We start from the raw sequence: 25,090 nt of genomic DNA, 5'->3' as shown, positions 1-25,090 counted from the left end.
TAAGACGATGAAAACATTATGGAAGAATATACCTTTATTTCTTCCTTTTCTGTTGTTTTCTCCCCATCAACATACAAGAAAAACACTTTATGAGATTTCCTTGCATTTTGAAAATCATCACAACTGAGAAAATGCCGAACAGTAGGGCTGTAAGGAGGAGAAAAAAAAAACCTATGTGATATAGTTGGTAAAAATTTTTATTAAATTGTTCAAATAATATCTATCCATCTCTCTTTTCTATCTATGGAATGGCTACATAAAATACAAGAAATGCATATTTTGGCAAATACTTTACAAAAAGTACTTTACACACATTCACTGTTCTTTTGCTATTCTTTTCTGACATTAATATATATAGAGATACTTATAAATACAATATGAGCCAAAAGTCAGGATAATAAAAAAAAAAGCCAATAAAATATAATCTATTAAAAATTTTACAGTATAGCTCGAACCCCGGTCTAATCAAGAAGCGTGTGCTACGCACTGCTGCTCCTTCCCACTTGGCTATGGAGACGCCTCCCTGTTTTTGTAACAGTTCTTATGCAGGCAATAATATGTACATAAAATAAATATGCAAGTAAAACAAGCAACTACCACTTGGAAATATACATATGCAAGGTTTAATCAGAGTTCAGTAAATGTTGTAAAAAATTAATTTTATTCAATTATAAATGCTTACACTCTTTCTTCTTCCAGTCACATAGCTCCCTGAGAAGCTGTTGTGACCACCAACAAATTTCTCCAACTGCATCGATCATGTGCTCTACGAGCAGCATCGCAATATGTCATGCCCAGAAGTTCACTGATCCCATCCTTCCACCTAGTTGCACCTCTTCCCCCACGATTTTTCCTTCAATATATTCTTGAACAGAAAGTTTTCCCTTCTTACTACATGACTAAAAAACTTCAGTTTTCTTTTGTTGATGCTATGAAGAATTTTAGGCCTGCCAATTTTATTCAATACCCACTCATTTGTTCTTCGATCCAAGTAAGCAATATGCAGTATTCTCCTGTAACACCACATTTCAAATGCCCCAATTTTCTTCCTGTCAACTCTTTTCAGATTCCATCCTTTAGATCCATAAGCGGCAACTGGAAAAATTAATGAATCAATGATTCTCGGTTTCATCTTTAGGGGCAGATCTTGATCTCTCCATAATTTTGTTAGATCAGTGACCAATGTTTTAGCAATTGCCTGTCATCTCTTTACATTGCTTGAGCAGTCACTATTTTTATTTATTCTTGAACCTAAGTAATCAAATTCATCAACTTGTTCGATATCTTGCCCATTAACCTTCACTTTAGTGGAACCGAGATTATCACCAATCACCATAATTTTAGTTTTACACACATTCAGAAACAATCCTTTTTTCTTACTTGCTTCACATACTCTCCTCAAAGTTTCTTTAAGATGATCCTTAGAATTGCATATTAGCACAGTATCATCTACATAACAAAGGTTGTTTATCTTTAGTCCTCCAATTTTGATGCCAGTCTCTAAATCTTCCAAAGCTTCATGCACGATATTTGGCACAAAGATTAAAAATAAAAAGATGAGGTGACAAAATGCAGCCTTGCCCGACACCGTTACCTATTGTAAAAAAGTTGGCATTTCCCATGTTGGTTCTCACAGTTCCTTCCTGTTCCTGGTACAATAGCTTAATCAGCTGAATTATGGATTGGGAAACCCATATTAGTCATCGTTTCCCATAATTTCTCATGTTGAACACAATCAAATGCTTTTGCATAATCTATAAAACACAAAACAACTAGAACATTGAATTCTTTGCAATTTTCAAAATTTTCAATAATCAGTCATAGAGATCGGATCTCTGGTTCCTCTGCCCCTTCTGAAACCTGCTTGCTCTTCTGGCATTTCTTCTAGAAGTTTTCTTGAGATTCTGTTTAATATGATTTTAAGAAGAATCTTGCTAAAGAAACTTTTTACACTCTTAACATACTTCAATATAATCTCCTTAACATACTTGTTTTGGATGATAGAACATTTTTGGAAGTCTTCTTTAGTGAATACTTTTAGGCAGTTCACGTTTGACTAGATTTCTTGAATTGACTCAAACTGTTCTCCTTTCAAGGTCTGTTTTAATTTTGAATAGCTGAGAGTTACATGTTGCCAAATCATGCAAATAAAGTAAGCATGGCACAACAGGAATGTTTTTGTCCTCAAAAATTTTTGTTGTTCAAATTTAATTTTTTTTTTTTTCAGTACATGCAACAGATAAGAAAACAAGTGTTCATTCAAAGCAACTTTTGAATAGACTGACATGTAGCAATAAGTTAAAACTTGGTGCATGCATATTAAAAAGATGTTGTAAACTAATCTTGTAATCCTTGAATGCAAAGCAGTAGCTTTGCATTCAAGGATTTGGGCAAACAATCTTACAATTCTTGAATGCAAAGCCACTGCTTTGCATTCAAGAATTGTTTGTTTGTTTGTTATTTGGTTTTTAAGAGCATTAGCAACTAAGGCCATATTGCTCCGAGATATGCAGTGGTCATTCCCTGACCTTTCCGCATCCTCCGTATTTGGTGGTGACGGGCTCGAACCCCGGTCTAATCAAGGAGCGTGCTACGCACTGCTGCTCCTTCCCACCTGGCTACGGAGGCGCCTCAAGAATTATAAGATTGTTTGCCAAAAGTTTTGATCAAACCTTGTAGATTATATTCTATCATTCAGACTTTTCACTAATTCGGATTACTCCTTCCTCTCCTTAGACTGGGTCACTAAGGTTTTATCATATACCCATCCCATGCAATTTTAAAGATATTTCCTGCCAGAGGTGTCACTAAGAAATTTTTCGTGGAAATCTGGAAAATTCTTCAGTGAAGCAAGTATACTCACAGTATTCTGAGCATGAAGTTGAACAATCCATATAATGTAACACTTTTGAAATAAGAGAAATATGCTTTAGAAGGCACTAAAAAATGTCACATATCTTTCAATTTTCTCAAAAGTCCCTTAACAACTACAGTAACACTACCCTTCTGTACACTGTCAGCAATGCTTTAAAGGTGCATAATGATGCAATGCCAATTCTTAACTAGGGCAGCTAGAACACTAACTTTATTGGCAATCCATCTCACAGCATGGAGGTACAAATTTCAGAATTTGCAGTTGCAGAATTTTTTAAATAAATTCTTTAAATATTTCCTCCTCAGGAAAACTCATAAAATTTGTATATCTCTTTCAGAATGGAATCAACCTCATTGATGTACTTGGCATTTTTCAGCCAGAATTCAGGGGGTGAGGAGGAACTTCTCTCTGTAATTTGCTTTGTCTGAGTCCACTGAAGCCTGTCTACCATCCAGAACTTTTTAAAGTTTTCATCAACAGCAATAAAATTTGTTTATCTGTAGTTGCAATGGAGGAAAACCACAGATGTCTTTCAAAGATGTCCTTATTTTGCTTTAGTATATATAAAATCCCTATTGCCAAATTCAAAAAAAAAAAATAGTAAAGACAATGGAAGTGAAATAAAAGTAGGAAACCATCAGAAATCACACAAAGAAAGTCTCTCACTTGTTTATATTGTGAAGACCCAACCACATGGAAAACAGAGACACAAAGGGAGAGGGAGAGGGAGAGAGAAAGGGGTGACAGCAATGTTTGTGACATTATGTAATACTACCATTCATGCTAGTATTTACAGGAACCAGATTATATTGCTTTCATATATGCACAAAACACCAATCATGGGAAAAAACACTCAGGGAAAATTGTTTATTTATTCATTTGATATCATAAGCTACCTCAGTGAAAGTTTTCCATGAGACAATGACAAATGAGGTTTCTAAAAATGGAAGGAATGATGCTATGAAAAAATGCTTTCAGACGTTTTGAATATTTAAAAGGGCATCAAAATTCTCAATGAGAAGCCAACTTAATCATGTAACTGTTTCAAATACAGTGGATTCCGGTTATTTGGGCCACCGGTTAATCGGGGCAGCAATTTATTTGGGGCAAATCTTAAAAAACAGAAACCAATCGAGAAAATAGCCAGGGTTTACTTCGCTTAATTGGGACAAAATGACGTTTAATCGGGGCAGGAGACCGCAGCAATGGAAATTACCCTACGATTGTCTCCGATGGTACCACGTGGTTCGGTCGAAATTCTGGAGGTCACAACCATAAAACAATTAGCAGTCACCTGTTTATTGGTCTTTTCTGTTAGCGAAATCTATCATAAACGGACAGTAAACTCGATCTTACTGAATTTGCGATAATACCGACAGCTGGAATTCTGTGGGTTATTATGGTGAAATGAGTTTACACTTCCATGAAATCTTCAATCATATAAAAAAATTAATTTTTAGATCTTCTCTTCATTCCTATTTTTAAAGCTTTGTAGCTCGTTACTCCGTTCTCACTTGTGCATATCGTGTTACTTGCAATTTGTGTGTGCTGTGTTCTTTGTTATTGATTACTTATCTTTTTACTGTTTTAAATTTTAACCCCCACCCACAAATGTCAGTGAACAGGAATGTCAACTAGTTCGTATGTACATATTAATTATTATCACGTATATTCTTCCGATTTTCACGTATCATTTAATTTTTTAATTGGTAAGGTAATAAAGGGTAAATTTGTGCTTAATATATCTTTACTTTTATAGCCTGTGGATAATATTCCTCATATTTTATCTAATTAGAATCGCTGTGTAATAGAATTAAAATTCAATTCACAAACATGATCACAATGAGTGCTTACTACACATCATATGGTGAACGGTACTTTACTATCGTGAGTTCGTCGTAAAGTGATTTGATTGTACAGTGAACTAATTGTAAGGGGGGGGGTACATTGTATTTTTAACTATTTACGTGAAACTTCGGATAATTGGGGAAGCCACTTAATCGGGCCAAAATACACTAGTCCCGATGTGTCCCAAATAACCGGAATGGACTGTACCTGAAATGATTATCAATCAGGTTTTTTCTAAAACAAAAAAATTAAAAAACTGGGCAGATATATTATAAATAAAAATAATATATCATTAATAAAATATATTATAATTAAAAATATATTATAATATTATATTATATTATGAATATTTATATTTATACTATTATAAATAATTTATATTTATATTATATATTAAAAATAAAAATAATTTGGTTGTGCTTACGGCAATATCATCAATCACAGTGATTCATAAAGACAGCAGCAAATCTCAAAAAAATTAAAAATTCTGCATTTAAAAAAAGTCTGAAAAGTCAAAGGCCAAAAATGAGATGCCATAATAGTCATTTAACCCAAATTTTCATAGGGTTTGTGGTAGCACTATGGGTTGCTGCATGCTTATCTCTTATGTTCGAATTTTCTCATAAATTACAATTAAAGTCACCTCTAAACTTTCAAATATAAATACTTTTTATAAGATCTTGGCAATTGCTTCAAACTTTTAGTTAAGAAATTCCATGCACATTTATTTTAATGAAATAATATAAAAGTAAATAAATATCTCTTCATACCCAGTATGGCCACTTGACCAAAGAAGTTCACAACTTCAGAGTAACTGTTTTTTGTGTATTTGTTAAGAGTAATAGTTAAAAATGAGTCACACTTTTTTTGGTAGCAAATGAGGTCAATCTTTCAATGTGCATGTGTCCATATGCATTAGTCACAGTCCAAAAACTAATGTGGCTTGCTATTTTTTGATAGTGAAAAATAGCAAGCCACAAAAAAAAAATTAATTTCATAAATTCAATAATAATAAAAAATAATTGTCATAGCTAAAAGTCTGTTTGAAAATAGTGAAAATCACTATAAACTAATGAGGATAATAGGCACATAATTTTGATGGGTATGATTACTTAGGTGATTATTTTTATTTTTTTTCTAATGAAATACAATGAATTCTAGTAGAGTACTTTTAGATATGGAGATGGTAATTGAAGCAATGATTCCTCCATAATTACAGGTTTTCAAAAGTAATCTAACAATAAAAAGTAAAACATTAAGTAAACAAAATTTACCCATTCATCCTCCTAGCAAAGTCCACCATGTCTTCTCTTAACCTGTCTCCTTTGTACTCAATTGTTTTATGCCCTTTAATACTGAAAGAATTTATAATTCATTTAATAATACAAAATGTTTTATTCATCATGTTATTCTTAGCAAATATATCAAAAAAAAATTATTAGTATACAATGAATAAGAAACTGTCCTATGAACAGACATCTCAGAACTTCACAGAGAGAATGTGGAAACATTCTTTCCTAGATAATTTCTATGTTCTTGAAAACAAAAAAAATTTTCTTTGACTCTTTTAAAATTTTGTTAAAAAATTAAAAACTATGAGTAATGACTGTTAGATGAAAACACAGGTATATATAAAAAAATTTAAAAGGATTCCAAAAACAGCATTTGAATCATTTTAAAAGTGGGCTCAATGTTGAGAATGATGCATTGAATCAGAGAGAAAGTGCTCTGAAGATTTATAAATACAGATTTCATACAATATCAGCAGTTCTTCCTCGGGACTATCAGTGCATATGTGTATGCACATACATATACTGCAGAAGTTGATGACGAATGATGATGACAGAGGGCGCTCTGGTCGCAGAAGAGAACAGTCAGTGGATTTTTGGCTGCTGTAAAGGGATAAGTATTTTTGATAATTTTACCGTATTCTTCATTAATTAACATATTACATTGTGTTTTACAGAGATATTAAACAGGTTTAGTAACATTCGTTAGCTTCTTATTTTGAATTTAACTAGTGTTTTTTGGAAGTTTGGCGCCAACACTCCTGGTGTTGGCGCCAATATTGTTGAACTATCCGCCATATTGTAGTTGATAAGAAATAGTGTAATACGAAGCACTGTATTAGGAATCTGGTAGCTTATTATATAGTATTATCAATTAATCAAAAATATTATCTTATTAAATTTCATTGTTAATTAAATTGTATTTAAATGGAAATCATGACCCAGACTAGAGCTGCAAAGCAAAGATCACAGACTAGCGAGAATGCTGTGACTCGGGAGAGAGAATTCTCCAATGCATCACAGTCTCAGAAAATGCGCAAAATATGAAATGTTTGCTGAAACAGGACATGATCTAGCCAAGGAGGATGTCTTTGTGTGTGCTAGGTGTCTAGAGTGTCAAGAAACTAGGCGCTTACTCAGTGTTTTGATGGGAGTCTATGAGAGCTTGAGGTGTAGGGTAAATGCCCTCAAAGAAATTAATATGAGGGGCCCATCAAGCTCTCAGCTGCCCAGCTTATCAGCACAGCTCCCTCCTGTGCATCAGGCAGCACAGAGGCAATCTCCAAGGCAGAATGTGCTGGTCCCACAGGAACTAGTTATTGTTGTTGACTCTATTGTCAGGGAGATGGGGAATATACTATGCAAGAAGGCTAGGTGGAACAAGACCAGAGTATGTCTGCCAGGGGAAAAAATTGATGACGTTGTAGAGCAGATATCTTTTAAGGGCACAAAAGGTGATATTATTGTACATGTTGGAACTAATGACATTAAGAGATCTGCAGATTTACTCAACAAGTACAGGTTAATGTTGAAAAAAATGTCGCAAGTTAGGATTGAATGTGAAAGTGTCTGCAATTCTGCCCAGACACAATAGGAGGGAATATATGATGAGAGCCTTGTCAATCAATTCGGCCCTGGAGAGATTGTGCAAGGCTCAAGGCTTTGAATTTTTTCCACCCTGGTCTGTGCTTGCTGACAGGAGAGACTATTATTACAGAGATGCGGTACACTTAAATAGAAAGGGTGCAAGAATAATTGCTGATGCTATTGAGGCATTGGGTCGGAAAACTGCTAGCTTGGGGTGGGGGGGGAATACCCAGACTAAAAGGTTCACAGTGGCCGCCAGGCAGAGGCAAAAGTGATTCTTGCACTGCTTCTATTAGAATGAGCAGAAGCCTGGAAAGCAAGGCAATGGAGATTTCCAGGACTGCTGGGAGTCGTAGTGGAACAAGTAAATGCATCGTCTGTGTTAGGGTAACTAAGAGTAGAAACAGGTGCATGTATACTTGCATGTACACCAATGCTAGGAGTGTCGTTAATAAATTTGATGAGCTTGAAGTGCTAGTCAAGACATCAAAGTCAGATATTGTTGGGATATATATCAGAGACTTGGTGTCACACAAACATAAGAAGTGCAGAATTGGAATTTAGGGAGTACAATGTGTACAGAGAAGATACACAGGACAGGAAGGGAGGAGGGGTTATGCTGTTAGTTAAGAAACATAAAATCTAACGAAGTGCATCCAATTGATGTTGGTGGACAATGCAATGTTGAGTCTGTTTGGTGTGACACTGGGAAAGGAAAAATGAGAGTAGGTGTGCATTATAGGCCTAATGAATCTGATGAGTATAATGAACAATTGTGCAGAGAAATAGAGTGGGCCAGTAAATCAGAATGTCTAGTAATGGGGGATTTTAACTTTCCAGATATTGACAGGAACTTGTGGGTTGGTCATTCCCACACTAGCAAGACTTTTGTGGATTTATTGGATGACTGTTTTCTACAGCAACATGTTCGAGAGGCAATCAGAAGGAGTAATACTCTTGATCTGATTATCAGCAGTGATTCATGCATTAAGAATTTGCAGATAAAGAAACCACTGGGGGACAGTGATCACAATGTACTGATGTGGGAATTACGGAAAGATGTAACTACCATTAAGACTAAAGGGAAGGGCTTTTGCTTTCGTAAAGGTGACTACAGGGGTCTCAGACAGTTTTTAAATTCTGTACAGTGGGATCAACTGATGTTGAATTCTAAACGGCACTTAATTTTGGAGGCTACAAGGCTTTTCATTCCAACTAAGAAATACTGTTCAAGGTTTAGGCCTAAATGGATGTCAGATGAATTAATGAGGCTTGTGGCAGAGAAGAAAAATGTATGGGATACATATAAAATACCATGCGACACAGAAGCCTATGGCAGATATAAACTAGTCTGTAATCAAGTCACAAAGGAGGTTAGGCAGGCGAAGGTAGATTATGAGAAATCTTTGGCAAAGGATGCAAAGAAAAACAGCAAAGAGTTCTTTACTCATGTAAACTCTAGAAGGAAAGGGATGAATCAGATTGGACCACTTAACATAGATGGGTTGACTTTTGATGATCATGCTCAGGTAGCTGATAAACTGAATGAGTATTTTGCATCTACATTCACACATGAGGAGTTATTCAATGAGGGGAATGCCAAAGGTTTATCAAACTTTAACAGGGAGCTAAGTGATTTTTTAATTAACTGAGAGCAAAGTGGAGGAGAAATTGTTGAAGTTAAACATAAAACACCTGGGGTGGATGGGATCTATCCAGTTATATTAAAGGAGGCAGCAAAGGAAGTAAGCAAACCCTTAGCCATAATTATGAGAGCTTCCTTGGATTGGAGGTGTTCAAATGTATCACTAATCCACAAAGGGGGTTCAAAAGGTGACACAAGTAACTGTAGACCTGTTAGTTTAACTTGTGTTCAGGGGAAAATAATGGAGTCACTGGTTAAAGAAGCATTGTAGGATCATCTAGACAAAACTGCAGTAACAGTTTGCCCTACATAAACAGCTTCAAATTCTCAAATATCCACTGCCAATTGCTGATCTCCAGGTAATTTTCCAGTGAGACAAATGTAAAGTCGCTATCAATGCTTCTAAAATTCAGTCCTGTTTTATATCTCGCAAAAATCCCACTTCACCCCTCCGTTCGTTCGAAATACCTGTCCAGCTGAGCCATAAATTTATTTAGGCTATCAACTTCCAACAACAAGGGATGGAAGTCTGTTCAACCAACCAACTACCCGTTGGCTAAAGGCAAATTTCCGCACATCTATCCTACATCTGTCTTTCCTCAATTTGAATTTATGCCCTCTCAGGTGATTATTCTGAGAAGAAGGATCCCATTACGCATGCTCAAACCATTCAAGGCTTTATACACCTCTATCAGATCACCTCGCCAGTGCCTAGTCTCCAGACACTGTAATTTGCAAAACTTAAGCCTTTCTTCGTAAGAGCAACCCTTTGTTCCATTCACTAATCTTGTTGCCCTTCTCTGTACTCGTTCCAGCAGCTCTACATCCTTCTTGAAATGAGGCCTCCAGACCTGTATACAGTACTCAAGGTGTGGCCTGACCATTGCCTTATACAACGGAATAATCACCACCTTATCCCTGCTAGAAAACTTTCCTGTATATCAATGACAAGAAACCATGAGCTACTCTTGCAGCCCGTCCGCACTGTCAGAAAACTTCATATCTGCCTGCACAATTACCCCCAAGTCCTTTTCATTCTCTACCACTGTCAGTGTAGTACTACAGAGTTGATACATTGCTCTGGAGTTGCTGTTTCCCATATGTAGTACTTTACATTTGTCAATGTTAAACTTCATTTGCTACCTTTCAGCCCATCTGCTCAACCTTTCCAGATCCTGTTGTAGCAGCATAGCGTCAGTAGTGTCCTTAACAACCCTGCCAACCTTTCTATCGTCTGCAAACTTGTACCACAAAATTAGTCCACGATGAGCAGTGTCCATTGATTACCACTCTGTCTTCTCCCCCTCAACCACCCCTTTATCCATAGCAGCAATTTGCCTCCAATGCCACACTGCTCCAATTTGTGCAGCAGTCTTCCATGTGCAACAGTATCAAAAGCCTTTCTAAGATCCAAGTATATAATATCATATACTTGGATTTCAGGAAAGCTTTTGACACTGTTATACATGGAAGACTACTATACAAATTGGAGCAGAATGGTATTCTGGGTAAGTTGCTACAGTGGATAAAAGGATGGTTGAGTGGGAGAAGACAGAGGGTGGTAATCAAGGGGTGCCACTCTTCGTGGACTAATGTTATTAGTGGAGTCCCACGGGGTTCGGTGTTGGGTCCACTGTTGTTTTGTATATTTATCAATGATATTGATGATGGTATATCAGTTTTAATGTCCATGTTTGCAGATGATACAAAGTTTGGCAGGATTATTAATGACAGTAAAGACAGTATGCAACTCCAACTGGATCTAGATAAGTTGGGCAAATTGGGCTGAGAAGTGGCAACTGAAGTTTAACATTGATAAATGCAAAATACTGCATATGGGTAGCAATAACCCAAGAGAAACATACCAACTGTGTGGTACTACACTCAGAGAAGTGTAAAGAGAAAAAGACCTGGGGGTAATTGTGCAGTCGAATATGAAGTTCATTGAGCAGTGCAGATGGGCTGCCAGGGCAGGTCATGGAGTCTTGTCAATGATATATAGGAATTTTGTTAGCAGGGACAGGGAGGTGATTATCCCATTATACAAGGCAATGGTCAGGCTCCACCTAGAGTACTGTGTACAGGTCTGTAGGCTTCATTTTAGGAAGGATGTAGAATTGCTAGAACGAGTACAAAGAAGTGCAAGACTGATGAGGGGAACAAAAGGGTGCTCTTACCAAGAAAGGCTTAAGTTCTGCAAATTGCAGCACCTGGAGAGTAGGCACCTGTAAGGTGATCTGATTAAGGTCTATAAGGCCTTGAATAGGTTGAGCAAGCTGAATGCTGATGGGATTCTTCCTCTTGGCATAGATTCAAATTGAGGAAAGACGGAAAGACAGTTTTTTTTTTTTTTGGTAGTTGGCTGTGTTTGGTAGTTGCAGTACTTTGATCCAAGCCCGAGGAGGGATTCGAACCCGCGACCTTGGGGTTGCCAGGCAGGCACTTTACCCACCTGGCTAGCCCGGTCGGCGGAAAGACAGCTGTAGAATAGATGTGCAGAAACCTGCCTTTAGGCAGTGGGTAGTTGATTGGTGGAACAGACTTCCATCCTTTGTTGTGATGGTTGATAGCCTAAATAAATTTAAGGCTTAGCTGGACAGGTATCTGGAACGAATGGAGGGATGAAATGGGAGGGTTTTTTTTTTTTTGGCTGATGCTGCATAAGCTTGCTTTCTTGTATCATATGCCTCTACTAATGCTAAATTTTATTGTCATTAACTTTTCAAAAGATGCCAGTTAAAGTTGAAGAATTTTAGCATCTGAACTGAAGAATGAGAACTAAACTATTCAATGAAATAACTTCAAATCAATGTAAATCAGGATATGCACACCATAAGTGTTCAACTGAACACCAACCTAAAACAGCAGCCTGATACTAGCACAAAAACTGTAAACAGTAGTTAAACACCAGCACACCTTTTGCCTGCATGTGCTAGAAAAAGTATAATATCTTTAATATAAGTGTAATCAGTTAAGTAGTTAAGTGTAATCTTTAACGTAAGTGTAATCTCTTTGTGCACATCAGGAAAATTTCCTGCTCTTACAGTAAGCTTCTTTGTCAATACTATAGCCTTCTCATTATGGTCTGTGACAGCTTCTGTCATCCCATTAAATGTCTACAAAACTGGTGGCATTCAGTTGTATGAATATGCAAGACATATATAACATTTGCATAACATCTATTGGGGTAAATTAGAAGAATAAGAATTTCTATACCCTTTCAATATGATTAAAACTTATACACAGCAAAACAGTTCTGCATATAACACAAAGAAAATTTCAAACTAGGAGTGAATATTTCATCAGGCATTTATCCTACTTATCTCTGTTCCATTTCTTATTTTAGGCTTACACACCAAAGAATATATAATGCCATAGATGTCTCATAAGAAGCACTTTTCACATCCCCTGATTCTGGTCCACCTATCTTTAATACAAAAAACATTACTCATTTCCCTGACATTACAGGCTACCAATAAAACTAGATCACCTTCAAACAGAGCAATATGCACTTGACTATTCTTATCTGGGACCTTAATTTGGGGGGGGGGCATCACTTGACAGGTCACAAGATACTTGAGACCCTGACGAGCTCCCAGTTACATTTGTTTCTATGACAAGTACTTGAGTAGGTGTGTATTATAGGCCTAATGAATCTGATGAGTATAATGAGCAATTGTGCAGAGAAATAGAGTGGGCAAGTAAATCAGAGTGTCATATAATGGAGAATTTTAATTTCCCAGGGATTGAATGGAAATTGTGGGTTGGCCACTCACACACTAGCAAGACTTCTGAGGATTTATTGGATGATTGTTTTCTACAGCAGCATGTTTGGGAGGCAACTAGAGAGAGTAATACTCTTGATCTGATTATCAGTAGTGATTCTTCAGGAATAAAGAATCTGCAAATAAAGGAACCACTAGGTGGCAGTGATCACAGTGTGTTGAAGTGGGATTTACTCAAAGAGGTAACTACCATCATGGATAAAGGGAAGGATTTTTGCTTTCATAAAGGCAACTACGGTGGTCTGAGACAGTATTTAAATTCTGTACGGTGGGACCAACTGATGATGTTACCAACAGCAAATTCAAAATGGGAAGCATTCAAAGAAATAATCTTGGAAGCTACTAGGCTTTTCATACCAATTAAGAAATATTGTTCAAGATTTAGGCCTAAATGAATGTCAGATGAATTAATTGGACATGTGGCAGAGAAGAAAAATGAATGGGATACATATAAATTAACAGGTGATACGGAAGCCTATGACAGATATAAGCTGGTCTGTAACCAAGTCACAAAGGAGATTAGGCAGGCAAAGGCAGATTATGAGAAATCCTTGGCAAAGGATGCAAAGAAAAACAGCAAAGAGTTCTTTACTTATGTAAACTCTAGAAGGAAGGGGATGAATCAGATTGGTCCACTTGATATCGCTAGATAATCTTGTAATAATTGAGAGTAAAGTGAAGGAGAAATTGTTGAAGATAAACATAAGAAAGGCACCCGGGGTGGATGGAATCTATCCAGTTATATTACAGGAGGCAGCAAAGGAAGTAAGCAAATCTTTAGCCACAATTATCAGAGCTTCCTTGGACTCAGGAGAGGTACCCATGGACTGGAAATGTGAAAATGTGACCCCAATTCACAAAGGAGGATCAAAGGGAGACACAGGTAATTACAGACTTGTTAGTTTAACTTCTGTTCCAGACAAATTAATGGAGGCACTGGTTAAAGAAGCACTGCAGGATTTGTTTGTTTGGTTTTTATGAGCGTTAGCAACTAAGGCCATATTGCTCCGGGATATGCGGTGGTCATTCCTTGACCTTTCCGCATCCTCCGTATTTGGTGGTGACGGGCTCGAACCCCGGTCTAATCAAGAAGCGTGTGCTGCGCACTGCTGCTCCTTCCCAACTGGCTACGGAGGCACCAGCACTGCAGGATCATCTAGACAAGACTTCAGTTATAGCTTGGACGCAGCATTGGTTTGTTAAGGGGAAGTTTGTTTGTTGTTTGTTATTTGGTTTTTAGGAGCATTAGCAACTAAGGCCACATTGCTCCGGGATATCCGGTGGTCATTCCCTGACCTTTCCGCATCCTCCGTATTTTGTGGTGATGGGCTCGAACCCCGGTCTAATTAAGAAGCGTGTGCTACGCACTGCTGCTCCTTCCCACCTGGTAAGGGGAAGTCTTGTCTGACCAATTTGATTGATTGGATACTATGATGTAGTCACAAAGGAACTGGATGCAAAGAATAATTTTGATATCATATATTTGGATCTTAGAAAGGCTTTTGATACTGTTGCATGGAACACTGCTGCTCAAATTAGAGCAGTGTGGCATTGGAGGCAAATTGCTGCTATGGATAAAGGGGTGGTTGAGAGGAAGAAGACAGAGAGTGGTAATCAACGGACACTGACACTGCTCTTCGTGGACTAATGTTATCGGTGGAGTCCCCCCAGTGTTCAGTATTGGGTCTATTGTTGTTTTCTGTATTCATTAATGATTGATGATGGTATATCAGGCTTAATGTCCAAGTTTACAGACCATACGAAGGTCGGCAGGGTTGTAAATAACACTAATGACAGTACGCTGCTGCAACAGGATCTAGAAAAGTTGAGCAGATGGGCTGAGAGGTGGCAGCTGAAGTTTAACATTGACAAATGTAAAGTACTGCATATTAAAAGCAGTAACCCCAGAGTAACATATCAACTTTGTGGTACTACACTGACAGTGATAGAGAGTGAAAAGGACCTGGGGGTAATTGTGCAGGCAGATATGAAGTTTTCTGAGCAGTGCAGATGGTCTGCAAGAGTAGCTCATGCTGTCTTGTCAATGATATAAAGAATTTTTCTAGCAGGGATAAGGAGGTGATTATCCCCTTATATAAGGCAATGGTCAGGCCATACCTTAAGTACTGTATACAGGTCTGGAGGCCTCATTTTAAGAAGGGTGTAGAACTGTTGGAACGAGTACAGAGAAGGGCAACAAGATTAGTGAATGGAACAAAGGGTTGCTCTTACGAAGAAAGGCTTAAGATTTGCAATTTACAGTGTCTGTTGACTAGGCATCTACGAGATGATCTGATTGAGGTATATAAGGCCTTGAATGGTTTAAGCAAGCTAAATGCTGATGGGATTCTTCCTATTGCCCAGATTAATCACCTGAGGGGACAGAAATTCAAACTGAGGAAAGACAGTTGTAGGATAGATGTGCGAAAATTTGCCTTTAGCCAGCGGGTGGTTGATTGCTGGAACAAACTTCCATCTGTCATTGTAGAAGTTGATAGCTTAAACAGATTCAAGGCAGAACTAGACAAACATTTGGAGAGAGTGGATGTGTTTAAATGAGAAGAGGCTGTGTGTATTTTTTATTTTTTTTTGGCTGATTCTATACAAGCTTGCTTTCTTGCATCACGTGTCCTTCCTAATGCTAATGATAGCTGTTTTGATACTTATTAGTCTCTCACTACACAATGGATAACTTCTATTAGCAAACTTATGGAAACCAGCGAACACCATATAAGTCTAGGTAAGCAGTAAAATGGTGTATAGAAGAAAAGATTCTAGTTAAATATGTAATGAGATCTGTGTACCTTTAACCCCTAATACCAAGCAATATTTGCCCTACACAGAAAATAAGTAAAGTTAGCAAAATATAAATGCAAAGAATAAAGCAGTAAAAAAAAAAAAAAAAAAATATATATATATGTGGCAGGATTAAATTTAATATTTGAAAGTATAAATGGAGGGTTAATATAAAGTCCTTGTGCAGTTTTAAATTTTCATAACTTCTGTTCTGTACATGATAAAATCAATCTGTAAAAAAACATTAGAAATGTAATTTAGTGCAGTTTAGTATGTACTAAGAGTGATTACTTTATTTTATTGTAGTTTAGCAAACATTTTATTATTATTATTTTTATTTTTTTTTTTTTGCAAAATTAGGCTTGACCAAATTGCTTCAATAGAAGAGAAAGTAAATTGTGTGCTGTGGTTGGTCAAGCTAAAGTCTGTAATCACAGTACAAAAAAGATTTAGACCCCATTAACAACAAAGATGCACCACACAGGAATTCCATAACTAACTGGATGAAAAGGTTTAAAGAAACAGGTTCTGTCAATGATAAACCACGATCTGGAAGGCCTAGTGTAAGTGAGGAAAGTGTGGCATCTGTAGAACAATCCTTTACTGCAAGTCCACGGAAATCAATAAAATCCCAAGAATAAATGTATGTAAAACTGTAATAAATTCTTTCACTTACCCTTTTTACAGATTGATTTCATCATGTATAAAATGGAAGTTATGAAAATTTAAAACTGCACAAGGACTGTATAATGACCCTGTATATTATATTATATTATATTTAATTTGCATTGGAAGTAAACTGAAATGTTTTTTTAATGCTTGATAAATAAACATTTTACCAGATGAGAGAGAATTTAAAAAAGTAAACGTACAATAATATAGTAGGAAAACCATGAACTCCAAACTCTGTTGCAACTCCAGTAAACCTGGTACAATCCAACCGTCCAACTCTGATGTCTGTATCCACAAGACTCTGAGCTACTTGGTTCCATATAGGTTCAAGATTTTTGCAGTGACCACACCAGGGTGCATAAAACTGAAATTAAAAATGGTACCAAAATAAATGTGTTATATATATATCAGAATTATATATTAAAACATAAATGCACATAAAAGTTTAGAAGTAAAATCAACACTTCAAAAATTTAATGGCAGATATCTAAACTGTTTATTTTATTATTAATTTATTTTTTGACTAGACAAAAGCCTACACTGGTGTATTCTTAAAAAAAAAAAATAATAAAATATATATATATATATATATAGACACACACACACACAGCCCAACCATTAATATCTGGACACATGCCTTTAGACAAAAAAAAAAAAAAAAAAAAAAAAGAAGCTTTTATTGTGTCATTTAATATTTTGTGCTGAAACCTTTTGCTTTTATGATGGCCTTCAATCTTCGTGTCACACTCTCAACCAGCTTTTTATAAATGCGAGGTGATACGTTCTTCCACTCAGCCTTAAACGCAGCCACCAGTTCAGCTTTGTTCTTTGGGCGATCTCAACATGCACATACCCAACGATCCAATACATCCCAAGATGCTTGATACGGTTCAGATCAGAACTCTCGGCTGGTCAATCCAACTTTTCCACACCATGTCCTCAAACCACTCTGTTACAACCCGACCAGTATGGCATGGCATGATATCTTGCTGATACAGGTTTGCCTTCCCCAAAGCACTGCCATAATGTTGGAAGTGCATAATTGTCCAGGTTGCCCTGGTATTGCACAGCATGCATGGTTTTGTCAATAACGACTAATGGGCCCAAGCCAAACCATGAAAGGAGCCCCATACCATGACACTGCCTCCACCAAACTTCATTATTGGGAGGATACAATCAGGAAGGAACTGTTCCCCTGGCATTTGCCGCACCCAGGAATGGCCATCAGACTGCTTCATATGCACGTTTCATTCTGGCAGGTCCTCATTGCAGGTCCTCGTGCAGCTTCTCATTGTAGGGTCCGTGTAGTTTTTGACAGAAATTTAAATTTTCACCTAACACCATTATATTTTGTACATCATATCACACTAGTGGAAAAACAATTTGGAGGCATTAGTTTCAGAGTGGTATCTTGTAGATGCAAATCCATATTACTAGTTTGTTTTTTTTTAGGAGCATTAGCAACTAAAGCCATACTACTCCGGAGATATGCGGTGGTCATTCCCTGACCTTCCGTATCCTCCGTATTTGGTGGTGACGGGCTCGAACCCCGGTCAAGAAGCGTGTGCTATGCACTGCTGCTCCTGCCAACCTGGCTACGGAGGTGCCATATTAATAGTAATACATAATGTTTTATATATTATATCTAATATTGCATAAAATATAATGTTGATTTTAAAAACATGAATTAAAGATAGATGTCTTGCAAAATTCTCATTAATAATAATAAAAAAATACTATGAAACAAAGTAAAGTCAGATGATATTTGTATTTTTACTCAGTTGCCTCTGGATAAAATACATCTGGAAAATAATTGGCCACTCAATGTTTAAAAAATATTAATACCAAAATATCTTACAAGCTGGGAAATAAAAACTTTTTAATTGCCTTTATCTTTAGAATATAAACCCTGTATTGATGTGATTATATTGTATTTATTTCTTGGCCATTGTATGTCAGAATCAAAATTACTTTTGTAACTTTAGCCCTGCCCTACCATGTGGGATTATTAGTTGATGTTTTTCTCATATATGCCTGCACGTCTTACTTTACCAACGTCATTCATTTAAGGCATATGCAAGATGCTTTGTTTATTAGGTGAGATGGATGTCTTGTGCGATGAAATGTTATTTGGTTTTTAGGAGCATTAGCAACTAAGGCCATATTGCTCAGGAGATATGCGGTGGTCATTCCCTAATCAAGAAGCGTGTGCTACGCACTGCTGCTCCTTCCCACCTGGCTACTGAGGCACCGTGCGATGAAATGACTTTGACAGACAGCTGAGACTGATAGTTTCAAAGATTTCAGATATGCAGTTTTAAATCCAGACAATTATAAATTGCAGAGACCTCAGAAGTAATTGCAGGTAATGATTCCTATTCTATAAGATAATTAGGATATATCAAGGTTAGGACAATTTTAAAATCTGGATGCTGTGGTAAACAGAGAATAATTATGGTGGTACAGAACTGCAAGTGTGAAATCCAAGATTTTTAGAGTTCATTTGGAATTTTTAGGGCAATAAGAAGAATATCAATTTAACATATCAGCAAAGAGAGTGCAAGAAAGATGAGAAAGACCACCAGAGAAAGATGGGTAGTGGGAAAATACATTCTTCACTTTCAGACACTTGATATTTAGACAACTCATTATTTTGGACATTATATACTGTTACCTTTAATTGACTTTCATATGTGGTCCTCAGTCTTTTCGATGTTGATGAGCCAACAAACAAACTGATCACTACAAACAAACTGATCACTGCATTTGTGTGTCCTGTCTATGAACAGCTTTGCCACCTTGGTCTGTACAGCAAAATTTATTTAATTATTTGACAGTTTTAGTGCATCTTGCCCTTATTATTTTATAAGAATGTGTGGCAAAGTGAAAGTGCTAATAATAGTGATAAGAGGGGATTAAACTTGAAGCAAACCTTTTATTAAGTAGGCATGCCAGAAGTGGTAAATCTTCATTCTCACCCAAATCCCAGTAGTCTCAAGCCAGTCAAATGTGCAAGTCATTTGTGAAGAAAAAGGATAAAATTGAAGGCCATGTGTGAAATGCTGGAAATATAGTTGCCAATTATGTTAAAAAGGTGAGATAGTGTAATCCAGATAGTTTGAAAGATCTTTAAAATTATGGATTGAGGATCAATCCATAAAGGAAAATTTATATATATATATATATATATATATATATATATATAAAACAAAGAAACTCTCCAGTTTTTTGATCATTTGGGGTACAATTTTGAAGACTGAAGAAACAATTTGATTTGGGTGAAAGTTATACTAATTTCAGGATCTATGATTGCATTGATTGAATGAAAAAGAGAGTTTACAAAAAAAAAAAAAAAAAACAATCACACATGCATGTCACTCGCTCATTAATGCACAAGGTTATTATAAAAAGGAAGTCTGTGTTCAGTGACAGAATCTGGCACTACTGCTAAATTATTTTTGCCATCTGTCTCCTACATAGTAGAGAGAGTGCTGTCAACTATCTAGTGGCCAGTTGGCAAAGCTCTCCAGTGTCTCCATTCTGAACCAAACAGTAGGTTGGATGTAGTATCTCATTTGAGAATGCAAATGCATATCATTAAACTTTCTTATAGAATTTTATTTTTCAGTGTTAAAATTAGAATAGCATTTGATAAGTTCTTTAATGGCCACCATAAACTCTAAAACACTGATGGGTACCATTGCTTATGTTGAAGATCAGTGATCTAGAATGTTTACCAAATTTGACCCTGTGTTTTTGAAACTGTTTGGATATAGAACTGCCGATAACTTAAATAGGTGTGTCATTGAGTTCCTAAATGCAGAGAATGTTGTATACATTAAAATTCATTAATTAATGAAGAATGTTTATGGGGATATGACAGTCAATGTGAGCACAGTCAGGCAATGAGTTAAACATGTCAGTGAAGGTGGTAGTGCTGTCAGTAGACAGAGAGAGGATTAACTTATTTGTGAAGACATGTATTATAACCTGGAAAATGTGTACAAGAGTAGCAATAGACTTTAATGCATTAAAAACATATGAAGCAGTGGTGTGTTATTGAGTTCCTAAACGCAGAGAATGTTGTGTACATTAAAATTCATCGATAATTGAAGAATGTTTATGGGGATATGACAGTCAATGTGAGCACAGTCGGGCTGTTGTTGTTTGGTTTTTAGGAGCATTAGCAACTAAGGCCATATTGCTCCGAGGATATGCGGTGGTCATTCCCTGACCTTTCCGCATCCTCCGTATTTGGTGGTCACAGGCTCAAACCCCGGTCTAATCAAGAAGCGGAGCACAGTCAGACAATGGGTTAAACATGTCAGTGATAGTGGTAGTGCTGTCAGTAGAGAGAGAGAGGATTAACTGATTCATGAGTTTAATGCACAAGACTTTAATGCATTAAAAACAATTCTGAATAATCTAAGATACAGAAAATTGTGAGCTAAGTTTTTTGCTAATGCCAGGTCACAAGGAGTAGGGGTGCATGCATTTGCTGATCAGGCTTGGCTTGTGATGATCTTCTGGAGAAAAAAGAGACCATAGACAATTTTCCTGACAATACTGTCAATGAAGATGAGATCTGGATGACACCACTATGAACCAGAGTGAAATCAGTAGTCTGTGGAGTGATGATACAAGGATTCACTAATAAAGAAGAAATTCAAGGCTCAGCCATTTACTGAAAAATCATGTGCTTCATTTTTGGGACAAGAGAGCGATTATCCTTGTGGATTTCTTGGAATAGAAACACAATAAACTCAGCTTGCTACGGGAAAACACTAAAGAAGTTTACATGACTGCAAGGTTGAAGAAAGAGAAAAAAAGGAAGATTTCTTCTCCACCCCAACACCATAATGCTTGATCCCATATCAGCATCTTAAGGATAACCACTGGGTAATTTGGGTAAACTGCTCTGCCACATTCCCCCATACAATCCAACCCTACAGAATCAGACTTTCAACCGTTTGGCTCTACAAAGGATGGCTTTTGCGAAGAACGCTTCACTGATGATGATGCTGTCATTGTGGCTGTCAAGAAGTGGCTTTTGGAGGCTGATAGTAACTCTTATGTGGGAAGGATGAAGTCTCTGGTTCAGCAATGCAGAATTTGTATATAAGGTGGTGTGAATATATTGAAAAATAAAGACTTGGATAAACGTAATGTACAGTTTAAATTGGCATGTCTACAGTTGATATCCAAGAAAAAAATTTGGAGGCATATTTTGGAACAACCCCTGTATTACTATTTCTATTTATTTTATACTGTTATTTAATGTCTCTACAATTATGTATTCATAACTATAGCTCTAAATTTTCATTTATTATTTAATATGTGCATTCAACTGGTAGCCGTGTGTGTATTCATCAGCCATGACTTTCATATCCTTTACCACCTGTGCATTAACATTTAAACATTCAACTAATAAGATGTTTGAAAAGATGAGTCATTGTGACTCTCAAAGGTCAGTTATAAATTATTGAGTACCTGCCTTTAGTGCATGATGCATGGCTCAAAATATCCACAAATAATCACCACTACAAGTGAGACACACGTGAACTCTGCTCCACCAACACCCACTCTGAATTTACATATGAAGTGAAAATTAAGAGTAGAATTTTTAAAAACGAGCAAAAAATTTAGAATATTCATTAACACTCCTTTTAGATAAAACTTTAAATTCAAGTTTAATTTTGACTATTAATCAAACCTGCCTTTATGATCCAAACTCCTTCGTGTCTTACTTCCAGAAATCTGCAAGCAAAGAATAAATCCTAAATGTATGTATATATATATATATACACATTAAAATATATAAAATTCCTCATTACAAAATTTCTACATCATAAAATTACTATGTAGATACAAAATGTCAATGAAAATCAAAAATACTAAGTCTATACTAAAACACATGAAGAGAATGAAATAAATTTTAATTCTGAAAATACATTTTAATACATAAAGTTATTTTTATATCCCATTAATTCCTAAAACATAAACTGACATACATGAGCAACCTTTCTATAAATGAAGGTCTGATGGAATTTTCACAAGGTACCTGTAGGTTAGAGTCTAAAATATCACTGTTATATTAAAAAAACTTATATAAAAATCACAAATGAAAACTTTACTATTGAAGTATAGTGGAGAAAAATGCAATTATTGATCTGAAATAGAACAAACATTTCATAAATAACATGAAATGACTAATCCAAAATTTGTAACGACCCATACTAACTGCAATGGAATACACTAACTATATATGACCTAAACTTTATTAAAATAATATAAAAATAAAACAGGATAAAATTTTATGTAACAATAAAATACACTCACAACTGTAGAGTTAAAAGCGATAAAATATAGACAGAATTAAAATATACATAAAATATTACAAATTAAAAGTGATAAAATAACACCGTAGCTTTCAAAGGTGACTGCCTGCTTTATCAACAGTGGAGCTTTACTGTCATGGCATATCCTAAAATAACATCAGCAGGATCACAGCTCATGGCACATATTACTGTAGAAACATGGGAATTATCCTCCACATGTGCAGGGAAACCAGAAATGGCTCAGAAGCATGCCAGGCAGAACCGTTCATCCTGTCCAGTTGGTACTCAACATGCAGTGGCACATATGTCAACTGTAATATCATGTGATTCCTGTTGTATTGTCTCACAGTTCTGTAAGAATTTCAGTCCTTGAGTTTTGCTACAGAGATTCTCTCAGGTACAACAAACTAGGACTTGCTACTTGAAAGTTCAAACTGCTGATAGAAATGATATTCCAGTGACACCCATGAATCAAGTGGAACAAATTTCACTGAAATCATTTGGTCATTCTGCTTGAACCCTCAGTGTTGGCATAAAAAATGCAACGTACAAACCTGATCATACAATTTATTTGTGGAATAATGACTTACAGTATCTATAACTAATCTGTGATTCCAACTTTCATTTACATCACTCTCTATGGCAGAAATGAGGCATCCAGAAGATAAACAGTCAGGCTGTTGGATAAGATTTCTTTTTTTTTATGAAAACCCCAAACACGAGAGGTATTGGAACCTATGGTACTTAGTACTGTGCTTGGGTTGGAGATTGAGAAGACGAGAGAAGATATTTGTTGACATTAGACTTGAACTTCTGCAGACTGTAATTTTCAGGAAAGACACAAGAAGGAAGTTTGTTCCAGAAAACGGCAGTTGAATGAATAAACAAGGAAGATGAAAAGTTGGTTCTGTGAGTTTGAAGTTGGACAGTAAATGGATGTTGTCTGGTGGCAGCACGTGTTCGGACTGTTTTGAAAGAGAGAGTGGGAATAATAGAAGCCAATTCAGAAGAACAGTGCCAATGGAAGTATCTGTAGAAAAGGCATGCAGCAGAAACAGTACATCTATGAGACAGAGAGTGGAGACATTGTTAGAGATGAGTCATTAATTAATCTAAATGCCCTCTTCTGAATGGAATCTAGAAGCCTGAGAGAGGTTTTGGGGGCACTGTTCCAGATGTAGGAACAATATTCCATGGTAGGGCGGATTTGCGATTTGTACAGAGTGAACAGCTGTTTGGAAGAAAAGTAACGGCGAGAGCGAAACAGAAACCTGAATTTTTTAGATGCAGAGGAAGTAATATTTGTAATGTGCTTGTGTCAAGAGAGATTAGAAGTGAGGGTAATCCCCAAAAGAGATATATCAACTTGCCTAGAAATTGGAGTGTCACCAAAGATAAGCATAGGAGCAGAAGAATCCTCTTTGCGAGATATAAGACAAGACTGAGTTTTAGAAGGATTGAAATCAACTAAGTTGTCTTTGCCCCACTGGAGAATTACCTGGATGAGAAAATTTCCAAGCAGAACGAAAAACACCTTTGGAATAAGAAAGTGAAAAAAGGCAGCAAAGAACAGGAGTAACTTCAGCAGCATGGGTTTTGAGAACAAGTGGAGAAATACCACCAGGACCTGGAGCTTTCTTAGCATCAAGATTCGCCAAAACCCTTCTGACATCATTTTGACGGAAGACCACAAGATGCATTGAATGGAGCGTGTTGGGAGGTGTTTTACCAAAATCATTAATACACGAGTTGGAAAAAATGGGATGCTAGCAGATCAACTTTATCCTTGGCTGAAGTGACAACAGAACCATCTGGTTTTGACAGAGGTGGGAGCAGAGATGGGCAAAAGTTGCGGCCAATAGCTTTGGCAAGAGACCAGAATGCTCTGCTACCATTAGGGTAAGAAGCAAGTTTTCTACTTTAGCCTGTTCAAAATCTAGTTTGGACTGATTAATAACTGCTTTACAATTGTTGCGAGCTTTGGTGTAGGCAGAAAATGAAACTGAAGAATTGGAAACAAGCCAATTACGATATGCAACATTCTTCTCCTCAACGGCCTTAACACATTTATTGGAAAACCAAGGTTTAGATAAAGGACGAGCTTTTAAAGTGGAGTGTGGGATAAAGGATTCCATTCCTACAAGGATAATTTCACTGACACGATCCGAGCAAACATTGACATCAGAAGTTTTGAAACAGTAGCCCGACCCAAGGAAAAGAAATCTCGCAGGTCATCCCATTTTGCATTCTTGTAA

At 36.5% G+C, this 25,090-nt stretch overlaps 1 protein-coding gene across 2 annotated transcripts in view; it reads right to left on the bottom strand.

Moving 5' to 3' along the window:
* Positions 1-25,090, bottom strand: part of Tmx3 (Thioredoxin-related transmembrane protein 3) — a 98,783-nt gene that overhangs the window by 48,956 nt on the left and 24,737 nt on the right. For both annotated transcript variants that reach the window (XM_090378761.1, XM_090378760.1), the window contains exons 3-6: positions 22,215-22,254; positions 16,698-16,861; positions 5,998-6,078; positions 33-147 (exon numbers count right to left, since the gene is read on the bottom strand). In XM_090378761.1, coding sequence (XP_090234887.1) covers positions 33-147; positions 5,998-6,078; positions 16,698-16,861; positions 22,215-22,254 — 400 coding nt within the window. The remainder of the gene's footprint in view (positions 1-32; positions 148-5,997; positions 6,079-16,697; positions 16,862-22,214; positions 22,255-25,090) is intronic.

Source organism: Mastigoproctus giganteus, chromosome 7, assembly GCF_048544385.1.
Source record: "Mastigoproctus giganteus isolate SK-2022 chromosome 7, ASM4854438v1, whole genome shotgun sequence".
NCBI classification, from domain to species: domain Eukaryota; kingdom Metazoa; phylum Arthropoda; class Arachnida; order Uropygi; family Thelyphonidae; genus Mastigoproctus; species Mastigoproctus giganteus.
This window is presented reverse-complemented; position numbering and strand designations above follow the sequence as displayed.